The sequence below is a fragment of the Eretmochelys imbricata genome, chromosome 6 (genome assembly GCF_965152235.1).
Source record: "Eretmochelys imbricata isolate rEreImb1 chromosome 6, rEreImb1.hap1, whole genome shotgun sequence".
In the NCBI taxonomy this organism is placed as follows: domain Eukaryota; kingdom Metazoa; phylum Chordata; order Testudines; family Cheloniidae; genus Eretmochelys; species Eretmochelys imbricata.
In genome coordinates, this window is record NC_135577.1 from 33,319,502 (window position 1) to 33,339,797 (window position 20,296).

Consider the following 20,296-nt stretch of genomic DNA (forward strand, 5'->3'; position numbering starts at 1 on the left):
CTTGGTCCTAATTTAGCACATACATATTGAAGTAAGGGATGGTCAAGATTTGTTGTCCTAATCGTTTTGCAAAGCCAGGTATTAATGTAGCCTGTACTAAAAGAACAAAGGAACAAAATATTAATATAATGGGCACTTAAATTCTATAGAGGTTTTAGGAAATTGTCTGCTTAGAGCCATATTACACCAAATCATTTTTCAGATCAATCTGCACTTGCAGGAATCAGACATAAATTGCAGAAAATTCTGTCCAAAACTGAGTTTTAAAAGCTGTACAAATTTAGGGTCATTGCCCCTTTGGAGTCATTGGGAGTTTTGCCATTGATTTCAATGGGGTCAGGGATTCACCCTTACTGTGGATTTGAAGTTATTTCAGAGCTATTACCCTCTGTCAGGTCAACATACATTTAAGGGTATAAATAAACATCTTTATGAAATAGTTCTGGACACTAGCTCATAGACACACACAGTACCTATCCTAAAAATGTAATATCTAAGGCTGTTTAGCAAAAATAAATATCCACCATAGACAATGACAAAAGAGTGAACAGAAATGGAATTACTGGCAGTATAAGTTTTAGCAGCCGAATCATTTGAAAATAAATGGAGCAAGTGGGATGAACTGATTAAAAGCTGTATCAATGATTTTTATATATATATATATACTTTTAACTGGAGACTAGATCCAAAGCCCATTAAAAATCAGTAACCTTTCCACTGACTTCAGTAGGTTTCACATCAGGCCATTATAACCTATATTGTCTACACTCAGCTGTTTTCCCTTTTCATATATATCTGACATTCTCGCCTTAACTTCATAGGTAAGAAAATAATTTGTATGGTTAACAATCCTGTTAACAATTAATTAAAGAAAGCAAGTTGCTAATGCCTGGATCCACAATGGGACGAGGCATTGCAACACTGAGCATCACAATGCCTGACTATTAGATGCCTAGAAAATTACTGGAACAACAAGGTGAGCCACAAAGCATGAGTTTGGCACTGAGGCTCTATATAAGATATCTGGGGAGAGATGGGCACCTAAGAATGCGATCCTCAAAAGTCAGTATGCTAAGTGAGTAGCTGCCTGAGATAGCGAGGGGTGTATGTCCTAAACCCCACCTCAATCACAGAGATAAGCACCTAAATCAGGGCTGCAGGAAGGCCCCTATTTCTGCTTGTGAACCATAACTGGAAACCCCTCTCCTGGAGTTGAGCAGCTTTGGTGCCTAAGATGTTTCTGGTGAGAAGGAGGTAGGGGCCTGCCTTGTGCCATACAAAATGGCCAGAGGAGGAGGCAGCACTCACCTTATAACCCAGTGGTTAGAGAAGTCATCTGATATGTGGAAGACCGAGGTTCGTTTTCCCTCTCCCCCACCAGAGGGGAGAAAGAATTTGAATAGGGATGTCCCACCTCTGAGGAGAATGCTCTAACGACAGAGCTAGGGATGTGGTCGCTCTCTCAGTCTCTCCTGTTGAAGCTGTTCCACTGTGGATAAATACTTAGTCATTAGAACCAGGGGGATTGGATCCTAGGTCTCCCACCTCCCAGGTGGATGCTTTAACCACCAGGCGATAGAAATATATTCTCTCTCTCTGTCTCTTTCTGTCTCTCAGTGACTCCTAAGTATTTATCCAAAGTGGAGCAACTTCAGCAGGAGAGATAGAAGGTGCCCCTCCTCCTCCTGTATCAGATTATTCCATAGCTCAGTGGTTAGAGCACTCTCCTGATACATGGAGGACCGAGGGGGGAATTAAACCTTTGTCTCCTACATCCCAGGTGACTGCTCTAATCACTGGGCTAATAATATGAGGTGGGCAGCACCACCACCACCTCCTCCTCTAGCCAGATTTTGAATGGGACTCAATCCGGTAGGTATGCTCAGAGGCCGCTTTCTAGATCAGGCCAGAAAGGTGAGATGGCACTCCTCTGGCTATTTTCCTCTGGTTCATGGATCACACTTGGGCTTAGGCAGGAGATAGCCATCCCGACACATAGTGAGGTAGCAGTGTGCAGAATGCTAGGCACTTAGGAAACTTTTACCCTGAAAACTTAGGTGCCAAGTGAGTTGAGGCTACTGTAGTGTTAGGTAGCAGCTGGGCAGGAGTTCTGTGGATCTCAGTGATGTGTCTAAAACTGAGATTTAGGCACGTAAGTACCATCATGGTCCTGAGGTAAAATTATATTGTACAAACCTCCTTGTCTCTTTGATACCCTGGGACCAGCATGGCTCCAACAACACTGTGTATTACATTTAAAATCACAGTTTTATATGTATTTGTTTTTTTAAAAATTGGCTTCTGAACTGAATTAAAAATTGCTGTTGGAATTTAAAAAATGGGAAAGCCAATATTTCTGGACTTCAGGTAAAAATAATTTACACCAAGGCATAAATTTGAGCACCAAGTTTTGCTCGTGAGTTAAATCCTCTTAAAACTTCAAAACCTGGAAACTTTCTAATGGAAGTGCTGACTCAGCCTGTAGCTGAGCATTGTGCATAGTAGTACATAAATCATTTTTACTGTATAATCACATAAACTCTGGGCTCTAGTAATATCCAGATTTTGACTGCCATATTTTGACTCTGGTAATAGTCCATTTTCCTTATATGGGATTTCTATACACATACTATATAATGTACAGAAGATAAAATATTACTTCAGTCAGTTAAAATAGATGAGATTTTGACAAATTTATATAATTAAGATTTGCATAATACTAAATTGCATATAACCGACTGCATTATACCTTTTTCTGTACTGATTTTCAGACCATTTTCTAATCTCTTGGTCTAAGCTCACATGGTGAAACTGACAGGAACTTTGCCATTGACTTTAGTGGGGCCAGGATTTCACCCCATGTTTTCCTAGGTGCTTGTTTGGGTGCTATGGGAGTCTAATCCTGGTTGGGACCTTTGAGCACTACTGCAATAAAAACAATAATAATTACAGGAGCGTGTTGTTTAAAAATGCTTGATATGTCCTATGGGACAATGTCTGATGGAGAATGTTCTATAACCATTGGGATTGTTTTTGCTGGATAGTTGACTCAGTGAGAAAAGATTTGCTGTGTGTAGTTTAGTTTTATCATGATCAGTATGTGCTGACCAAGTTTATTATCTCAGCACTGCCAATAAATTAACACTAAAATTTTTGACCCCCAAAACATTGCTGCTTTGTTTTCAGGAAAGACTTTTTAAAAATAAAATTCCCAAGCAGAAAAATGTTGACATATTTTAGCAGACATAGGTCATTGCAATTGTAGTAATTGCATATATTTTAGTACATACAACATGAATGAATTTGGTAACTTTTGCAAAGCGTATTCACCGTTTTCCTTGGATCTTTTGGTAGTTTTCACTTACCTGAGGGATTCATTTTAAAAGGACACTGTCAGATAGTTGAGAACTAAAATTTGTTTGTTTTTTAAATTATATGAACTAATAGCAGCAGAAAATATTTATCTGAATTAAAAGATAATCCCTAATATAACTTTTAACCCAAACGTTGTAACACTGTACTAGTGTAATGAGCGTGAAACTGGCTAGTCTAATGTGACTATCCAAGCTAAGTGAAATGTGAATAGGGCTTCATCATGTAAGCAGATGAACAGCTTCTGGAATTGTTCAAATTCTATTGAAGTCTGTGGGAGCTGGAAGAACACAGCTGTTCCCAGAGTTGTTCATCTTCTTGCAGGATCAGGCCCATAATAAACAAGGTGAAATTCACATAGTTGCATGAAATCCCCTCCACGCTACTAAAGCCCCCCTGAATGTGGTTGTATGCATGCAGTGTGCACATGAAAGAACAGATGGGGCACAGGCAGAGCAATTGTACTGGGGGACCTCTGTACCTCCTGGATGCTTTGGAGAAGGAGTCTCCATGCTGGCGCTGACTAGGCCAATCTTGAAGGCAAGCTAGAGTCGGGCTTCTATAAGGAACCACTGGATCTTCAACTGCATGGATCCTAGTGGCCAGGAACAGCTAAGTAGGAGATGTAGACTCTCTGGTTTCAGAGAAGCCCTGCCTGCAGAAGAGGGAGGTGAATAATGGATTTTATCCCTGCAGTGATTTTCCTGTGTGAAGCCTTCTTACTCTTGCTTTGTGCAAGAAGTGATTTCACCAAACGACCATAAAAGTTGGAGGTTAATTAAATCTTTAAAATTTCTTTTACAGTCAAGTACCATCACCTATCTTGTTCATTTAATGTGAATTAATTGACCCCAGGATTTGTATCCTCACTATGTCCCTTTAAGCAGCAGGATGTATGCTGGAAAAGGTGTGAATTCACATTGTATTCTAAAATGACATGTTTTAAAGATTTCTCTGATGTTTAACAGTCGTGCAGATTACATTTCTGAGCGTGGCTCATCTCGTTGTGCTAAAGAGACCAGATTTTATGAATAATCAGCTAATTCAAACCCAATACATTTGAATTATATATGAGCAGCATTTGAATCTCTGTTGTAATGATTGTACTCTGGGTCTTAGATGTGTAATGCTTTTCTGAGTGGCTCCAAGAATGATGAAACTGCTATCAGAACAAAGTGATAAAGATGAGTATGAGGGAAATATTAGGCTTAATGAGGCTGCACTGAGAGACAACAGGAGAAGCAGCCATAGGCTGAGACTAATTGGTTATGTAGAGCAGCTGGTTGCTCCAGAGATCTGGGTTAATATATTCTGTGGTTTTGCTCTATGTAGTACAATGCTTAGCAGCTTCGCCAAGAACAGTAACTGTTAGGGTTTTTCATACCTCACTATGATAGTTAATAGGTATTGAGCCTGTTTTTTTGTTTTTTTTTTTTAAACAAGCCTCCACTTAGGGAGCAGAACTGCAAGTGCAATTAATTGTAAGCACAAACACTAGCACTTAATAGTATCTTAGCTACTTGATTAAAATGACGAATCTGGTAGTTAGGCATCTGAATACAAACATTTGGACCTGCAATTAATTGTTGGGTGCAAACTGATTTGGGCAGCAGCAGAGAGATGAGGAGGCGAGAAAAGAGGCCAAGTTACGGTCACTTTAAAACTAACCATAAAGTATGTTTCCAATTAAACACAGTAGGACAAATTCTGTCTTGACTTATCGCCCCATGCAATTATGGCAATGGGGTGCAAATTGGGAAGAATTTGTCTTGCTATATGTATTTGATTTGCAGTGTTGCCTGGAGAGGCACAAATAAATTAGAAAAATAATTGAAATCAACAAGTAGAAAGTTATGAAAAATGCATATTGTACAGTATTATCACACTTGTAAACACAGTTATTAACCACAGGACTAAAGCAGACCCATAGCATATGGAACACTTATACATCAAACACACACATTTTTTTTTTTAATCTGAAATTTCTGGAAGTATTATACACACATCAGTGTGTCTGTTTTCCACTAAAGATTACCAAGAGTAGAGATTAATAACTGTTTGGTAAAAATGTTTTTCCTGTGTCCAGTGGACTAAATGCAAACAAACAGGAGACAGATAAATAACTTTTTTAAAAATACTCAAACCTATGATTTAACTCTAAAGCAAAAATATAGTAAGGATATTCAGGAGTAAGTAAATCTCACATACATGGCATATAAATAATTTAGGGGTTGCAGCATTGGTGCACTAAGTGCCATGGGAAACACTGTTCACTTTATAGGGATTTTGAAACCTAAATCTGCAATCTGGAGGTATTTCATTGCCCAAATAAAGAACATCCTTCCATCTCTCTCATACATTTTTTCTTTTTGTCTTTTATGTTCAGTTTATTTAATTTAGTCAGATCAGTTTTTCTGGATGTCGTCCTGTCTGTCTGTGTGTCTGCCACACCATGTTCTCTTTGTCAGGATGGCTATTCTGGGGGGTTTTTCCCCCATGGTTTATTTCATCCTTGTTTCTTCCATTTGTTTGCTATGAATAGCCCCTTCTGTCCTATCTCTGTGTAATATAGGGAGCTGCGTTAAAGCTGGCCAGATAGGAAGGCATTGCCACTTGTAATGGAAGAGGCTCCATTACTCCATATTTCCTCATTTAATGGGAGGAGCTTAGCTCATTTAGACCTGTTTAAGCATGGCTCCACTGGGCATAAAAGCAATGGGACAGCACACAGCAGGAAGAACAAATGGGCTTCAGCTGGGAAAATCCTGTTATCTCTGGGCATGAGAACACTCTCCAGGCTGTCCTTTGGCCTGAACTTGACTGTAAGGAAATCATTATGGTCTCTGGTGCCAAGCCAGGCACTCCTTAGCACAGGGGCAGGCAAACATTTTGGCCTGAGGGCCACATTGGGTTTCCAAAATTGTATGAAGGGCTGGTTAGGGGAGTACCTCCGCAAACAGCCAGGCGTGATCTGGCCCCCACCCCCTATCCGACCCCCCTGCTTCTCGCCCCCCGATGGCTCCCTTGGGACTCCTGCCCCATCTGCCACTCCCTGTCCCCTGACCACCCCTGACTGTCCTCTCATCCAACCCCCCACCCTCTCATTCCTGACTACCCCCCCCGGGACTCCTGCCCCATCCAACCCCCCTGTTCCCCGCCCTCTGATTGTCCCAACCCCTATCATAGAATATCTGGGTTGGAAGGGACCTCAGGTCGTCATCTAGTCCAACCCCCTGCTCAAAGCAGGACCAATCCCCAATTTTTGCCCCAGATTCCTAAATAGCCCTCTCAAGGATTGAACTCACAACCCTGGGTTTAGCAAGCCAATGCTCAAACCACTGAGCTATCCCTCCCCCCACACCCCTGAACTCCCCTGCCGCTATCCAACCCCTCTGCCCCCTTACCAGGCTGCCTGGAGCACCGGCGGCTGGCAGTGCTAGAGCCACGCCGCCCAGAGCATGGGGTCAGGCTGCCGCTCTGCAACTGCGCTGCTCAGCCACCCAGAGCATTGTGCAGGCGGCATGGCGCAGCGCACTGAGACTGTGCGGGAGGGGGAATAACCTCCCGGGCCTGAGCTCAGGGGCTGGGCAGGAGGGTCCCATGGGCTGGATGTGGCCCATGGGCTGTAGTTTGCCCATCTCTGCCTTAGCATATAGACAATGGAAGAGTAGTCATTCCTGGAGTCGTCTTCGTCATGGCAAGACCTACTTAGAAGAATGGTTAACAAATATTGTAAACAATAGAATGGAACCTTCCCAAACTTAAGTGTAGTGTTTTGTTTTTTTTTTCTAAATCAAATGTCTTAGTTCCAAAAAAAACCTAGGAAAATGCACACTTGTTGAACAAATGGCTCTCAAAATTCTGGCAACTAGAATGTATGTTAAGAATTGTGCTGGTCCTCAAAATGGACCAATAGAGGTTTTGTTTTACACTTTTTTTATTTTAAAAATGTTTCACTTCTTGGCAGAATTCTTCAAAAGCAAAGTTTCAACCCACAGTGATTTTTTTTTTAAGAACTTGCAAATGAGCCATATTAAAGGGTATTTTCAAAAGAAAGACCTTGAGCCATACCTGTATTACTGTAACTTATTGAACAATGGCTGAGACAGTACTTTTAAAAATAATACTGAATTATGTACTGATAGGTGCAAGACTAGCATTGGCGGTGGAATCGTCCGTAGTACTTTATCTCATCATAGTTCCAAAAGTAAGCCTTATATTCAACTGTTGTTTGGCCTGTTTAGTTTAAAACTGTGAATCAGTTGAGAAAAATGTAAACTCAGGGTTTGTACTGAATGAAATCCTTTAAAGGTTGAAAATTCTTTTTGTTCTGATGGGAGCTTAATAAAAACAGCCTTTCTGAGGATTCACTTTTTGATAAACTCAGAATCTCTCAGTCTTTGATTTCAAAGCAGGCCAGCATTCCTCTGAAGTATTCTACTGCCACCCTCAAGTCAAACAGGGAGCGGCTTTGCAATGCTTCAGAATAGTAATTTGCAAATGTGTCCCCACAGTACACAGCAATGTCTTGAATGTAATAGATATCCGTGAGAATACCAGATCAGACTATTGGCTCATTTAACCTGGTATCTCATCTCTGAAGCCTCGTCTAAAGAAATTCCCACCATTACTAAACACCAGTTCAACTCCATTGCTGTCAGCAACTTTATAGAGGAAGGATGGTCTTGTGGTTATATGCACTAGACTGAAACTTGGTGAATTTAAAGTTCAGTTCTTTGCTCTGCCACAGATGTCCTGTCTGACCTTGGACAAGTCCCCGGAGCTGATTCAGCAAAGTGCTTAAGCATGTGCTTAAAGTTCAGTATGTGAGTAATCCTGTTGCATTTAATGGAACAACTCAACATGCTGAACTTCAAGCACATGCTTAAGTGCTTGTCTGTGCCTCAGAACCCCATCCGTAAAGTAGGTATAATCATATTTTATTTCTCCCCCAAGTGCATCAGCTTGACCTTGTCTGCACTGAATTTCACCAGCCATTGTGCTACCTGATCAATTAGCTTTGTTAGGTCCATCAGAAGTGCCTTTTAGACTTGTTTCCTAAGTAAATTCATGAATGTCCTATGAAGAAAGAATTACTTTAGTAAATAAAAACAATTCTTTTAAATTGATTTTAAAAATAAATTAACTGAAATAAAGTGTTTGGGGAGCTTGGGGGGTTTCATGCTAATTGAACACAATAAAACTTCTCTTATAGTAAAATAATTTGGTCATCATTCTTTCCCATAGTACTGTAGCATTTTTAGATCTACATGCATGATCATGTAAAAGAAACAAGAAAAGGGGACGTTTGCTTGAAATCTTTTCACAGCAAAATATTTGAGTCTGGTTTGCACATTGTGAATAAATATGATTTGATTTTCTTCTGGTTAGATCCAGTTATTAGGGATTCATATCATACATAGCTAATGTTTTGGAGAACTGACTCACTGTGCTTATGCCCATAATGTGTTTCTGCCTCCAGTCATTTTCAGACTGTAGTACTTCAATACCTTTTAAAATGTCTGGTTGCTACTATCACATTTAGAACCTGTGACTAATTTATTCAGGTTTAATGGAGAATAATATAAGAGACAGTTTTCCCGTTTACTACTGTTAGATAAATACACAGGATAATATCTGTCTCCATATTATGTCTAGTGCTTAGGTTTTATTTACTGGCTCTTCTGAAACCACTGTACATAAACATCATGTGGTTGTGCATTTAATATGTATTCTTTTTTCTTTCTTTCTAAAATACTTTTTCCTGATTATCTCTTGAACAATTAAAGCTTTAAAGTGATCGTTTTAACCTGTAAGTCTTTAAATTACCATTCTTCCATAACATGATTTCAATTTTCAGTGATGAAAACTATCAGAAGTATTTCTAGAGAGACCATCTGGATAATATCTAAGTTCTGTCAAAATTGGTAGATCCCAAATTTGACCTTCTGTACATTTGTTTTCTCACATCTGATCTCAAAGCTCACTGAATTTTTTCTGTGTATTCCCCAAACAAATGCTTTTATTATAATAATTATTTAACACATTATTTAATATTCATTTTAATTATAGCCAAATTGTTGGAAACTCTCCCATAACAAACCAGTCAGCTCATGGAATATGTATGTGGAATAAATACAGCCACCCTGCTGTTCTTTCCCAATGACAGCTTCCACGAGCTTCAGGATTGCAACTGTAGAAACAGATCTCAATTTCAAGTTTCCAAAAATGCATTATCATTACTAAATCAAGGGAGGCTGAAGAGATTTAAAAATTAAGAAAAATATGTTGATCAGACCTTTTGTAAGTAAAGTTAGACAAGTCTAGTGCAACATCACAAAGTCCATGAAAGCTTAGACTGGGAAAACTGATTTGCCTCCTGTGCATCATGAACATTTAGCAAAATTTCTTCTTATAGCTCCCTTTCCAGTGGTTACAGTAACAGGTCTTCTGTTTCCTATTGCACTAGTTTGTTTCCTTCCACTGCAGGAGCAAAGCTGTAATTGTTTCAGTCTCTGGTTGTAGTCATGTTCTGTTTAGAAGTCTGAGCTTCTGTCAAAAAATAAAATAAAATAAAAGTGTGGCAACCAGTCTATAAAAATGCTGTGGTGAATGGCATTCTAAAATAATAATAATAGACTTTATAGATTATGAGCTCTTCAGAGAAGGAACTGTTTCCTGTGTGTTTGAACAGTGCCTAGAACGTTGCATGTGCTACTAAAATATATGTAATGACAATTTCTCATAGGCTGGAAATCCCAGAAGAACATCCTTTCTGGGCTTCAGCTTCTGGTCTCAGATGAAACCAAGAAGTGCAAAGTCCTGAATATGTCAATTTTGACCAAAGCGTGCGCTCTCTTGCTTGCTCTCTCAAAGTATTTAGGTCAGATCATATTATTTTCTGCCCTGGTTCACCCTCTCTTGATGAATAATATGAAGAATCCTGGTTTCAGCATCATTTTAACAGGAACGCAGAGACTTCTGCATCAAGGATGCTGCATTCTGTGCTTAGGAGACACAGTGGAAAATTCTGACCTCTGGCTCTGAAGACTTTACTTTCTTCTTTTTCACAGCCCACTGTCTGCCTTTGCCACCTTAAATCCATGTTCTCCAACCACTGAAGTTACAGGAGACTGTTAACTATAAATATGATTTGCCCCCCCATCCCCCGCACAATAAGCCACATTTTTGGTATGTGGGTAGAAGGAGCAGGAGCCCACAAAGCCGAGAAAGTGAGGAATGTAGAGGGAGGGATCCATTCTAAAACTGTAATGAAAGATGAATCAGGGCTGCATGGCTTTTGAAATGCTTCAAGAAATCAGATGGGTGACGGTAAAGCTACCTATTTACATTGTGTGTGAGTGTGTGTGTGTATTACACATACACACTCTCTCATTCTCACTTAAATAGGGATAATCCTAATGTGAAGGTGAGCTCTTCCTGAACGCTTCCTTTGCCGCCTTAGCCTTTCAAATCAGGCATCTTCAACTATTTTTGTACAGTATTCCCCGTTATTAACATTCTTGAGGATGTTGTTTCATATTTATCTTTTCTTTTTTTCTGGTTACATCTTCCATCCCCAGTATGGTATGGAGTCAGCTCCTGGGACAGGTTTTATGTGTAATAACACTCTCTGCTAGTAACACATTCCTCTGAATGCTGAAATTGATTTTCCTTCTCTTAATGCATGACTAGCCAGTGTAACGTTTGTCCCAATGCCTAATATGTGATGGACCTGACAGCATGGGATGGGAACAGCAACCAGCATGATTAGACTGGACTATATAACGTCATTGGAGGCATTTAATTTGCCACAGATCAAAGTCTGTTTGGGAGGAAAGTGACCAATATTTTTAAAAATTGGATGTCTAAAATTAAGTACAAATATAGGTGGGTAAATAAATGGCTAGATACGCAAAAGTGATGAGCATCCCACTGCCCCATTAATTTAAATGGAACTGGTGGGTACTCAGCACTTTTTTGAAAGTCAGGTGTCTGGTTTAGAAGCCTAACTTTAGGCACCAATTTTTTAAAATGTTGGTCAGTGTGCATGTGTATATGTGTAGGGTCATAGGAATTGCCATAGTGGATTAGACCAGTGGTCAATCTATTCCGATATCCTGTTGTGACATTAAGAACCACGCAAGGGCCACAGGTACCCAGATATCTGGTAATGAATTGCAGCTGGCTTAACCAATTCACATGTACTCCAGAATTCTTTAATGTAATGAAATATATCTGAGAAGTATCATACAAGGTGTCAATGAAAAGCTCATGACTCACTAGTTATTAATAAAAAGAAAAGGAGTACTTGTGGCACCTTAGAGACTAACCAATTTATTTGAGCATAAGCTTTCGTGAGCTACAGCTCACTCAAATTGGTTAGTCTCTAAGGTGCCACAAGTACTCCTTTTCTTTTTGCAAATACAGACTAACACGGCTGTTACTCTGAAACTAGTTATTAATATTATTACATAATGTAGGTGCAAGCAACTGATGCAAAGTTATGGACGTAAACTGAAATTATAGTTCTTAAAATGTGTTTGCCAGCCAAGACAAAAGAACAGTTGAAGAGGAAAAATTAGTAGCACTCACTCAGCTCCATTTGACCATGCTTGACCAGTTTTTTTCAGCCAAAGTTATTAAGAGCCAACGTTCATCCCACAAACACCAGCCATTAGTAATGGTTACCAGTTCTCCTCTCTGTTGCTTATTAAAGAACCTTGTGGAGCAGCAAGCTTATATAGGCTTTTATTATTTACTATATCTATAAATGATATTATTACAGCTTTTATTCATGAAAAGTACATTTTTATGTGACTGACATTGTGATACACAACGGCACTAAATCTTAGCTAGGAGTTACAATCTAGTTTACAATCTAATGTTGATAACTTGCTATCCTGGCAAAAATGAAATTGGCTTTCTATAGATGAGAACTAGGCCTAATCAGTGATTTATTTATAGTTGAGGGGAGAAAGCCAGGTAAATAGTCCCACTCTGAACACACTCTTCTGAGCCAGGGAACGTATTGTTCTTTTCCTCTCCCTATTTTATTCAACTGGGATTTTTTCAGGTTTTGGCCACATCTAGACATTGCTTGACCATGACAATACCTCCAAGAGTTAGAGGATACAGCATGGTCTAATGAACAGGAAGTACTGGACTAAGCATCTGCTGACTTAAGTTCTATTTCCAAACTTGAGCTTGGGCGAGTTATTTCACCTCTCTGTTTCTGTTTCCCCTCCTACCATTTGTCCATTTTGACTGTAATCTCTTTTGGGAATGGACTTTCTTATTATATGTATGTACAGTGCCTAGCATAATGATCTCAGTTGGGGTCTCTAGGTGCTGCTGTAATACAAACAGTAAGTGCATAAACTTAAGGCCAGAAGGGACCATCATGGTCTTCCTGTCTGACCACCTGCACGTGGCAGACTACAGAACCTCATCCACCCTCTCCTGTACTAGACCCATAACCTCTGGCTGAGTTACTGAAGTCCTCAGATTATGATTTAAAGTCTTCAAGTTACAGAGAATCCATCATTTACTCTAGTTCAATGCCCCGTATTCTATGCTGCAGAGGAAGCTGATTAAACCCCCAGGGTCTCTGCCAATCTGACCCTGGGGGAAAATTCCTTCCTGACCCCAAATATGGGGATCAGTTAGACCCTGAGCATGTGGGCAAGACCCATTAGCCAGATGCCTGGGAAAGAATTTACTGTAGTAACTCAGAGCCCTCCCCATCTAGTGGCCCATCTCTGGCTGTTTCCTACATGCCATTGTAGGCAATCTTATCATGCCATCCCCTCCATAAACTAACCAAGGTTAGTCTTGAAACCGGTTAGGTTTTTTAATAATATAATAATAATGCAATAGGATTTTAAATATTATAATACTGCTCTGTTTATACACATCAACACACAAAGTCGAGCAACAAAATCTTTATGTGGCTAAATAACCATTTTAGGCACCTACTGACTGATTTAGGAGCCTAAATATGGCACCCAATACCTTAAATAGACAGGGTCTCTCTTCAGAGGAGTGATTCAGTATAGTACCCATTTGGGTCCCTGCTGACACGAACAGTTTGGTGAAGTCCAGCCTTGAAGAAGCAAGGCTCACAATAGTTTAAGTGAAAAAATCCACAAGTGTGAACATTTTTTGAAACGTGTCTGTTGGAAGTTTTTTAACACACATGCTTGAAATTGTTTTAGTATGTGAAATTCAACTTGTCACTCATATTTAGCATTATGTGCTAAAAATCTCAGCAATGTCTATGTTCTGTCCCCAGAATACACTTGAAAATTAGGTGCTTAGATCTCATGGAAATGTATATGCTATAATCAAAGGTCTGAAAGCTAGAAGTGGAGAAATCACCAAACCATTCTCTCTTGCAGTGCTCTCACACAGAGAGACATATACTTTCCATTTGTTTCAACAGTTCAGAAAACCTTTTAGCTTTTACACGGAGGGCCCCAATAAACTCTACACCAGCTTCAAAAAGAGTATTTGTTGAGGCAATGTCAGCTATGGACAGTCTGAAGCCGAGTGTTTTTGCTCGATGAACTCCCATGCATACCAATACTCAGAACACTCTCTTCCAGGTCACAGAGCTAGTCTGATCTCTGGGAACAAATCAAAAGGCTTGGAAGTTCAAATGAGTTTGTCTTGAAGACTATTTTAGTCATGAAAATGTAATTGCAGACAGACTGCTGAGCTTTTTTTCTTAGGATGTCATCTAAGTATTTCTGAGTTGATATTGGTTAGCTTTTCAGTCATTCTTTGACTAGACTTTTGCTGTTGTCTGACAGGAATTGATGGCCCTGCTGCATTTCAAGATGACATTCAGGAGGTAGGAAGCCAAATTCAGATTCTTACAGTTGGGCAGTCTAGCCACAATGAAGATGATGGAGAGACAATGGCTAGTAGCCAACAAAGCAGGCAGGACCTTAGAGTAACAATGCAGAAAAAGGGTAAGTAGCCAAAGCTACCTACTTATGCTCCTTGTTGTTTGCTCTGTTTTTAGGCTGGCAATTCCTTCTACTCCCAATGGTAGCCTGGTCCTAAACTAAGGCATAGACATGTTTTTTTCACCATTTCACTTGAGGTCCTTCCTTCAGTGAATCATCATCATCCTTCCCTTATTGCTCTGTTGTTTTACCTCCATAATTGTAATGGAGTTCCGCATTGGCCCAAGCAGCAAGAGACCTATGTGTACTCTGGGACATGGCTTTCCCATACTTCAGTGCAATGTTGCTGTCAAGGTGGCAGGTGGCAAGGTGGCAGGTGTTAAAGCCCTCATCCATAAATTTTACAATCTGAATTGCAGGATGATAGAAATCACGCACTTAAGCTTTAAAAAAAAGGGTTTGTAATGGCCACATTTTAATTAGAAGGCAGAATATTAAGTGTGGTTGTAGTATCAATTCACAAATTCACATCTTACGTTCATCCTCCTAAAGGTGAAAATGACAGAACTGTATTCTGCGGCACTTCTTGGCAGCATATTTCTCAAATGTTCTGGGTTTTTTTCAAGGACAGCCCTGACTGGGGATGGATGGATTGATTGATTGTGTGTATCTGTCTCTCCCTTTCTGCACCAGAGTTATCTCCCATCAGACAGCAGCTTAGGAGGAAATAAATCCTAAAATCTTCACAATGCTTTTCTGAAGCCTTAATGGCTCTGCTTCTTCAGCATGCAACCTTTGAAGTTAAGATGGCTTTGACCAAAGCTGCTCTACAGAAAGAAACTGGTGCTTCAAAAATATACACATAGTCCACAAAGAGCAAAATTTAAGTGAGAACTTGACTTGTATAGAATAGACTGTTCTAACTGTCAGCTTCATTTTGTAGAGCAACTCTCACTGAGATTCATTATCTCAAATGCTTCACACTGTGGATGTGAGCGACTCAGCCTGAAATGAACACATTTCCTCCACGTGTGAAGTTTCCTGGGTATTTGGATATGAGAGAGACTGATTTGAATAACAAGTTCCCTGTGTATTGGTTGCCCCTTAAATGCATGGCTCAAAATGTTTATAAGCCAGTCACCTTGCTCACAAAAGTTGGTTGATTTAGAAATTATAAATACAGCTGGGTGAGAACAACATTTTCTGTTTCCTGGAAAGTTCTGCGAGTTAGAAAAAAAAATCTGTTCCAAAATGGAAGGAAAACAAAAAATTTTGAAATTTGCTATGAAACCAAATTCCAAACAAAATATTTCATTTTGAAAAAAATCAAAACTTTTTTCAGATTTTGACATTTATTTTGTTTACATTTATAATATAAAATAAAATAAATTTCAAATAAAAATAATTTTGAAATGAAAAATAGAAATGGTTCATTCTGAAAATGTCAGAATAGAATGTTTAAATTTTTTCATATTTTCCTTGAAAGGAGATTTTGTCAAAATAGCAATTTTTCTGCAAAACTTTTTGCTTTTGATAAATCAACATTTCCTGAGGGAAAATATTGTCTTAGGAAATTTCTGACCAGCTCTAATTATAAACCGATTTTTAAGTTAGATCAAACCACTGGGGTTTATTATTTTGGGGTGGTCTCTTTTTTTATATTAAAAACTGTTAAAACAAGCATACTTGATGGACAGTAAAGGTATGTCTACCCTGCACACTTCTTATGGAGCCATGCAGCGTACATACCCACATAGCGCCCCCTAGCATGGGTATAAATAGCAGTGTGGCTGATGAGGCCTGGCTTAGGTGAGTAGCTTAAAGGCATGCCAGTAGGGTGTGGGCATATAGGCAAGTACATACCCTACATGTTTTCTACTCACCCAAGTCATGTCTCTCCATCTATTTTTAGCAGCGTAGTGTCCTGTGTTGCTGGAGCCTTTCTCCTCCTCAGGAAGTTTCCCCCCAGTGGGGGAAGGCTCTGGCAGAAGGGAAGCAGCAGGGAAAGAGTTCAGCATCTCCCCACTGTGGAATCTTTCCCCGCTGCTGGGAAAGACTGGCAGCAGGAAAAGGCTGTCCTCTCCCTGCAGCTGGAGACTTTCCCATCTCTCTCCCCTCTAGCAGGCTGTTTGTAGGTACACAAACCCTACACACTGCCACCAGTGGTTTGTACAGTACACGTAGTCTAACTGTTTATGCGGGGGACGTTTTAAATGAAAGCACTGGTATTTAGCTTCATGACTCTTGTTAAGGTTAGTGGAGCACACCATGCCCTTTGTGGGTACAAAGCACCAATAAGCTGGTTTTAACTAGTAGAGGTTCCATGGGATATTCCTGTTGGATGATGGGGTTTGCCATCCCATGGAGTGAGAAGGGGGCTTGTCAGCTAGCTTTTCTCACCCCTGGGTGTCCCAAGAACCATGGGGACATTTGTTTAGGAGCTGAGGCTTTCAGGTGCAGGCCCAATGCTTCTGCCCTGGTCCCTGGACCATCTCACTGCCATGTCACCATGAATCTAAAGAACCATGCTCCTGTGGGAACCTTGAGAGTAGCTGCCCATAAGCCACCTTCAATTTGTTTATGGGTGAGGAAGGGGAAAGCCGCGTAAAGGCAATGCTGATGGTAGGAAAGGTCATGCTGATTGTCATTAGAATTGCTTAGTCCTGATTTGAATCCATTCTGCTGTTTGACAGGAACTTTGTGGTGAGTGTCCAATATTAACAGATGCCTGTCTCCACAGGGAGCGTCCAACATGTCTGTTTCAGTTAGGAGAAGATAGGTTATAGAATACATTAGTGCACAAGCAATATTCTCCTTGCAAGGAAATGCCAAATGTTTTATTTGATTTCCCCATCTGCTGGAAATTGCCACAACTAGAATAATTCTCTTCCTGTGGGAAATATTCCGGCCTTTTGATTTCAGTATTTTTAACATTGAGCCTTCCTTGTCAGTGAATGAATCACAAGGACAGACACACACTTCCTCAGGTTTTAGCAAAAATCAGATGAAAATCTAACATTTAGTTACACATTTATCAGTTTCATTAATGTCATTGTGACCGTAGCAGTCTAGATAGTTGTAATTTTTCATTGCCAGCTGGAGGTAAAATTGCTGTTGCTTGAGATTTAGAGAAGGAATAGATCTGTGTAATACTTCAAGCAGCAAACAAAATTGCTTTCTGGGAACAAAGCTGAAACAGGAGCTTCTTTAAAGCATTCTTAGGGTGTTTCCAAAAGATGCTTAGAACCAGTTTGTTAAACATTGGCAAACATTTGCTGGTGATTACACCAGCAAAATCTGACTCATGCACGATGGGTGTAAATGCATACCTAAATAAAATAACTGTTAAAGCTACTGCATATTAGTGTGCTCAACTCCCTGCTTTTTTATGCACCAGTGCCCATTTGGGACATGGAATGCTGAAGTTGCCCTCACAAATGCTGGATATAATTTGCATGCCAGTATCTGAAAAATTCTTTTTCCCCCCTATCCCAGAGCATCTTTGCAGACACTGAGAACACAGTACAGCATTGTCTTTCATCCTGTTCTTCACTTATTCCTTCACTAAACCCAGCCTGATCATGTTCCTGAGTATGTTCTTCTGTCTAATTGGTTGTGTTTGCATTATTTTCATTAGCATCCTATCATTTGTTCGTCACCTGCAGCATCCCCATCATTGTAATCTTTTCAGTTGTAGCCAATCCTGTACCCTGATTTGACATCTTACTCTCTTCCTAACCTCTTCAATCGTCTTTAAATCATTTCACTTTATACCTGCTGTCTTTCATCTTTGCTGCCACCAGCCTTCTGATCTCTGTTTCATTTAATGCAACTGCTTCCAGGCCATAGAATAATACTGGTAGTACACTGATTTGATAAATTTTCCCTTTGATACCGGTTGTTATGTTTTTAACAGTCCATAATTCCATCAATTTCTGTGCAGCACTTGTGGCTAAGGCACATCTCCTTTTATCTTCACCCTTGATGGCGCAATTGGCACTGATCAAGCTTCCTAGGTACACATAAGATTCTACTTGTTCTATGACTTTGCTGAGTCTGCATTTCAGCACATTCTCTTTTGTCCCTTTCCAAGATTCACCCACTTCATCTTTTGGCATTTATTATAACTCCAAGTTGACTACACCAATTTTCCAAGGTAGCAAAGGATGTTATTATTCATGCAAATGTGTCTGCCTGTTGTCATCCACATAAGCTTAGGAGCTTAACTTCAGATCATTCAATGGTATGCCCTCCAAATCGTCCAATGTTCTTAATATCCAGTTGTAGAAAAGTGTCTGTAATTCCATGGCCCCAGTTTGAAAAATTGGCTCTTGTTAAATAGCTTTTAAGGCTCTCAACGGGAGTCAAAGAATGAAGAGAGGGGCACATAATCACATTCTCTTCAGGTAGTTCCTATTCATGTGTGATGATGGTGGGTGAGTACAAGTCTTCGAACTCTAACAGGTATGGCCAAAATGACTAGTTAGTCTAAGAGCTCTGACTTCACTTATACACAGGATGTTGTTGGAGACTCTTTTGACGCCATTTTTGTATTGTTTATTTCCATAATAGGGAGACCTAAAGCAGTGGATGATGGGACCATGCCTGTTGAATCTCTAAGGGATACTTAACAATGTATATGCATGTACTTGACCCCTATGTATCTGTGGGAGGATGAGCATTTGAAGTGATTGGAAATAGCAATAAAATAAAGAAAAAAATAAATAAAAGCTACAGAACACAATTTCGATCAGTGTCAATATTCAAACCTAAGAATATTGCCACAAGCATTTCAGCTAGTATATGAGTCTGTGCACTATTTGGTTCAGTCTTTGCTTGCTGCAAAATAAATATTTTTTTATGTTATTGAATAAATTTTCCTGTATAATCTGTGTGTACCCCTGAATTATATTGGTATGTCAAAGATCAAAAAGTAGACCAAAGACTCTCAATGAAGAACTCACCTACAATGTGCTGGAAGATTAACAGTGCAACCATTTAGCATGAATAATACATTCTGTAACCTCAGTTCTAAATTCAGGTCATTCTCATTTAATTCAAAATACTGAAAGGGAGGTGACACCAGGTTTCAATGGGCATAAAGTAAATTTCAATCTTCAACAAGAGTTGGCTTTTATAAAGGAGAATATCTGAGAGTTATGGCAGCAGAAATGTGGCTGTACCCAGCAAGCCCTTGGTCATGTGTGGGGTCCTCTCATTAAGGATTGTTCATGTGATTAAGGGTTTGCAAAACCAAGCCCATGGATTTTTTCCTTTCCCAGATCCCCACGCAAATACATCCTGGTCCACTTCTACCTCCCAATCCAGTCTTGTGGCCCTGGATCATGTTCCAGGTAAGTACAGAAGGAAGAAGTTAACCCCGCCCCTACTGTTTATTTGGCTCCAAAGATCTTTGTTTAGTACTTGTCCTATTTACCCTTCTATATTTGAATTAATGATCATGGAAATTCTTGACCAAAATTATGGAAAACAATATTATTTTTGGAACATATTATGTAATCAAGCTGTAATTTCAGATTTGGACCAAAAGTGAAAAGTGGCTTCATTTACGTAAAACTCCCTAGGAAAACCAGGCCTGCTAGACTTCCTAGACCCCACCCACCTAGACCTTTTGCTGCCAAGTCCAACCTGGTCTTCAAAGTTCCATTTCCTTAGACTCCTCAAAGTTTATGTGGTTGGGGCACTTGCTGGACTGACACATAAGTATTAAAGTGAAATGGATCAGTGATCTAAGGATTCCCTCTGTTCTGGTCTAATTTTTACATACAAAAACGTACGTAAAAACAGTTTGATTTTATAATTTTTTTACCTCACACTAAGATCTGCCCCCATGAAATCAGATAGGAATAGCCAAAGGCCCTACTTCAATTGCAGGATGATTGTCAAATAATTGTGGCAGAGTGTGGACAAGATATAGAAAAATCACAGAAAAGTAATAATGGACGTTTATTAATTGCAGTAATTTGGAAAAGCCAAAGAAGACCGATTTG

The 20,296-nt window shown here is 39.7% G+C and overlaps 1 protein-coding gene across 1 annotated transcript in view; it reads left to right on the top strand.

The window, feature by feature from the left end:
• TUB (TUB bipartite transcription factor) overlaps positions 1-20,296 on the top strand; it is a 237,873-nt gene that overhangs the window by 203,931 nt on the left and 13,646 nt on the right. Inside the window, exons 5-6 of the mRNA XM_077820076.1 lie at positions 14,187-14,348; positions 19,568-19,639. Of these exons, the coding sequence (XP_077676202.1) occupies positions 14,187-14,348; positions 19,568-19,639 (234 nt within the window). The remainder of the gene's footprint in view (positions 1-14,186; positions 14,349-19,567; positions 19,640-20,296) is intronic.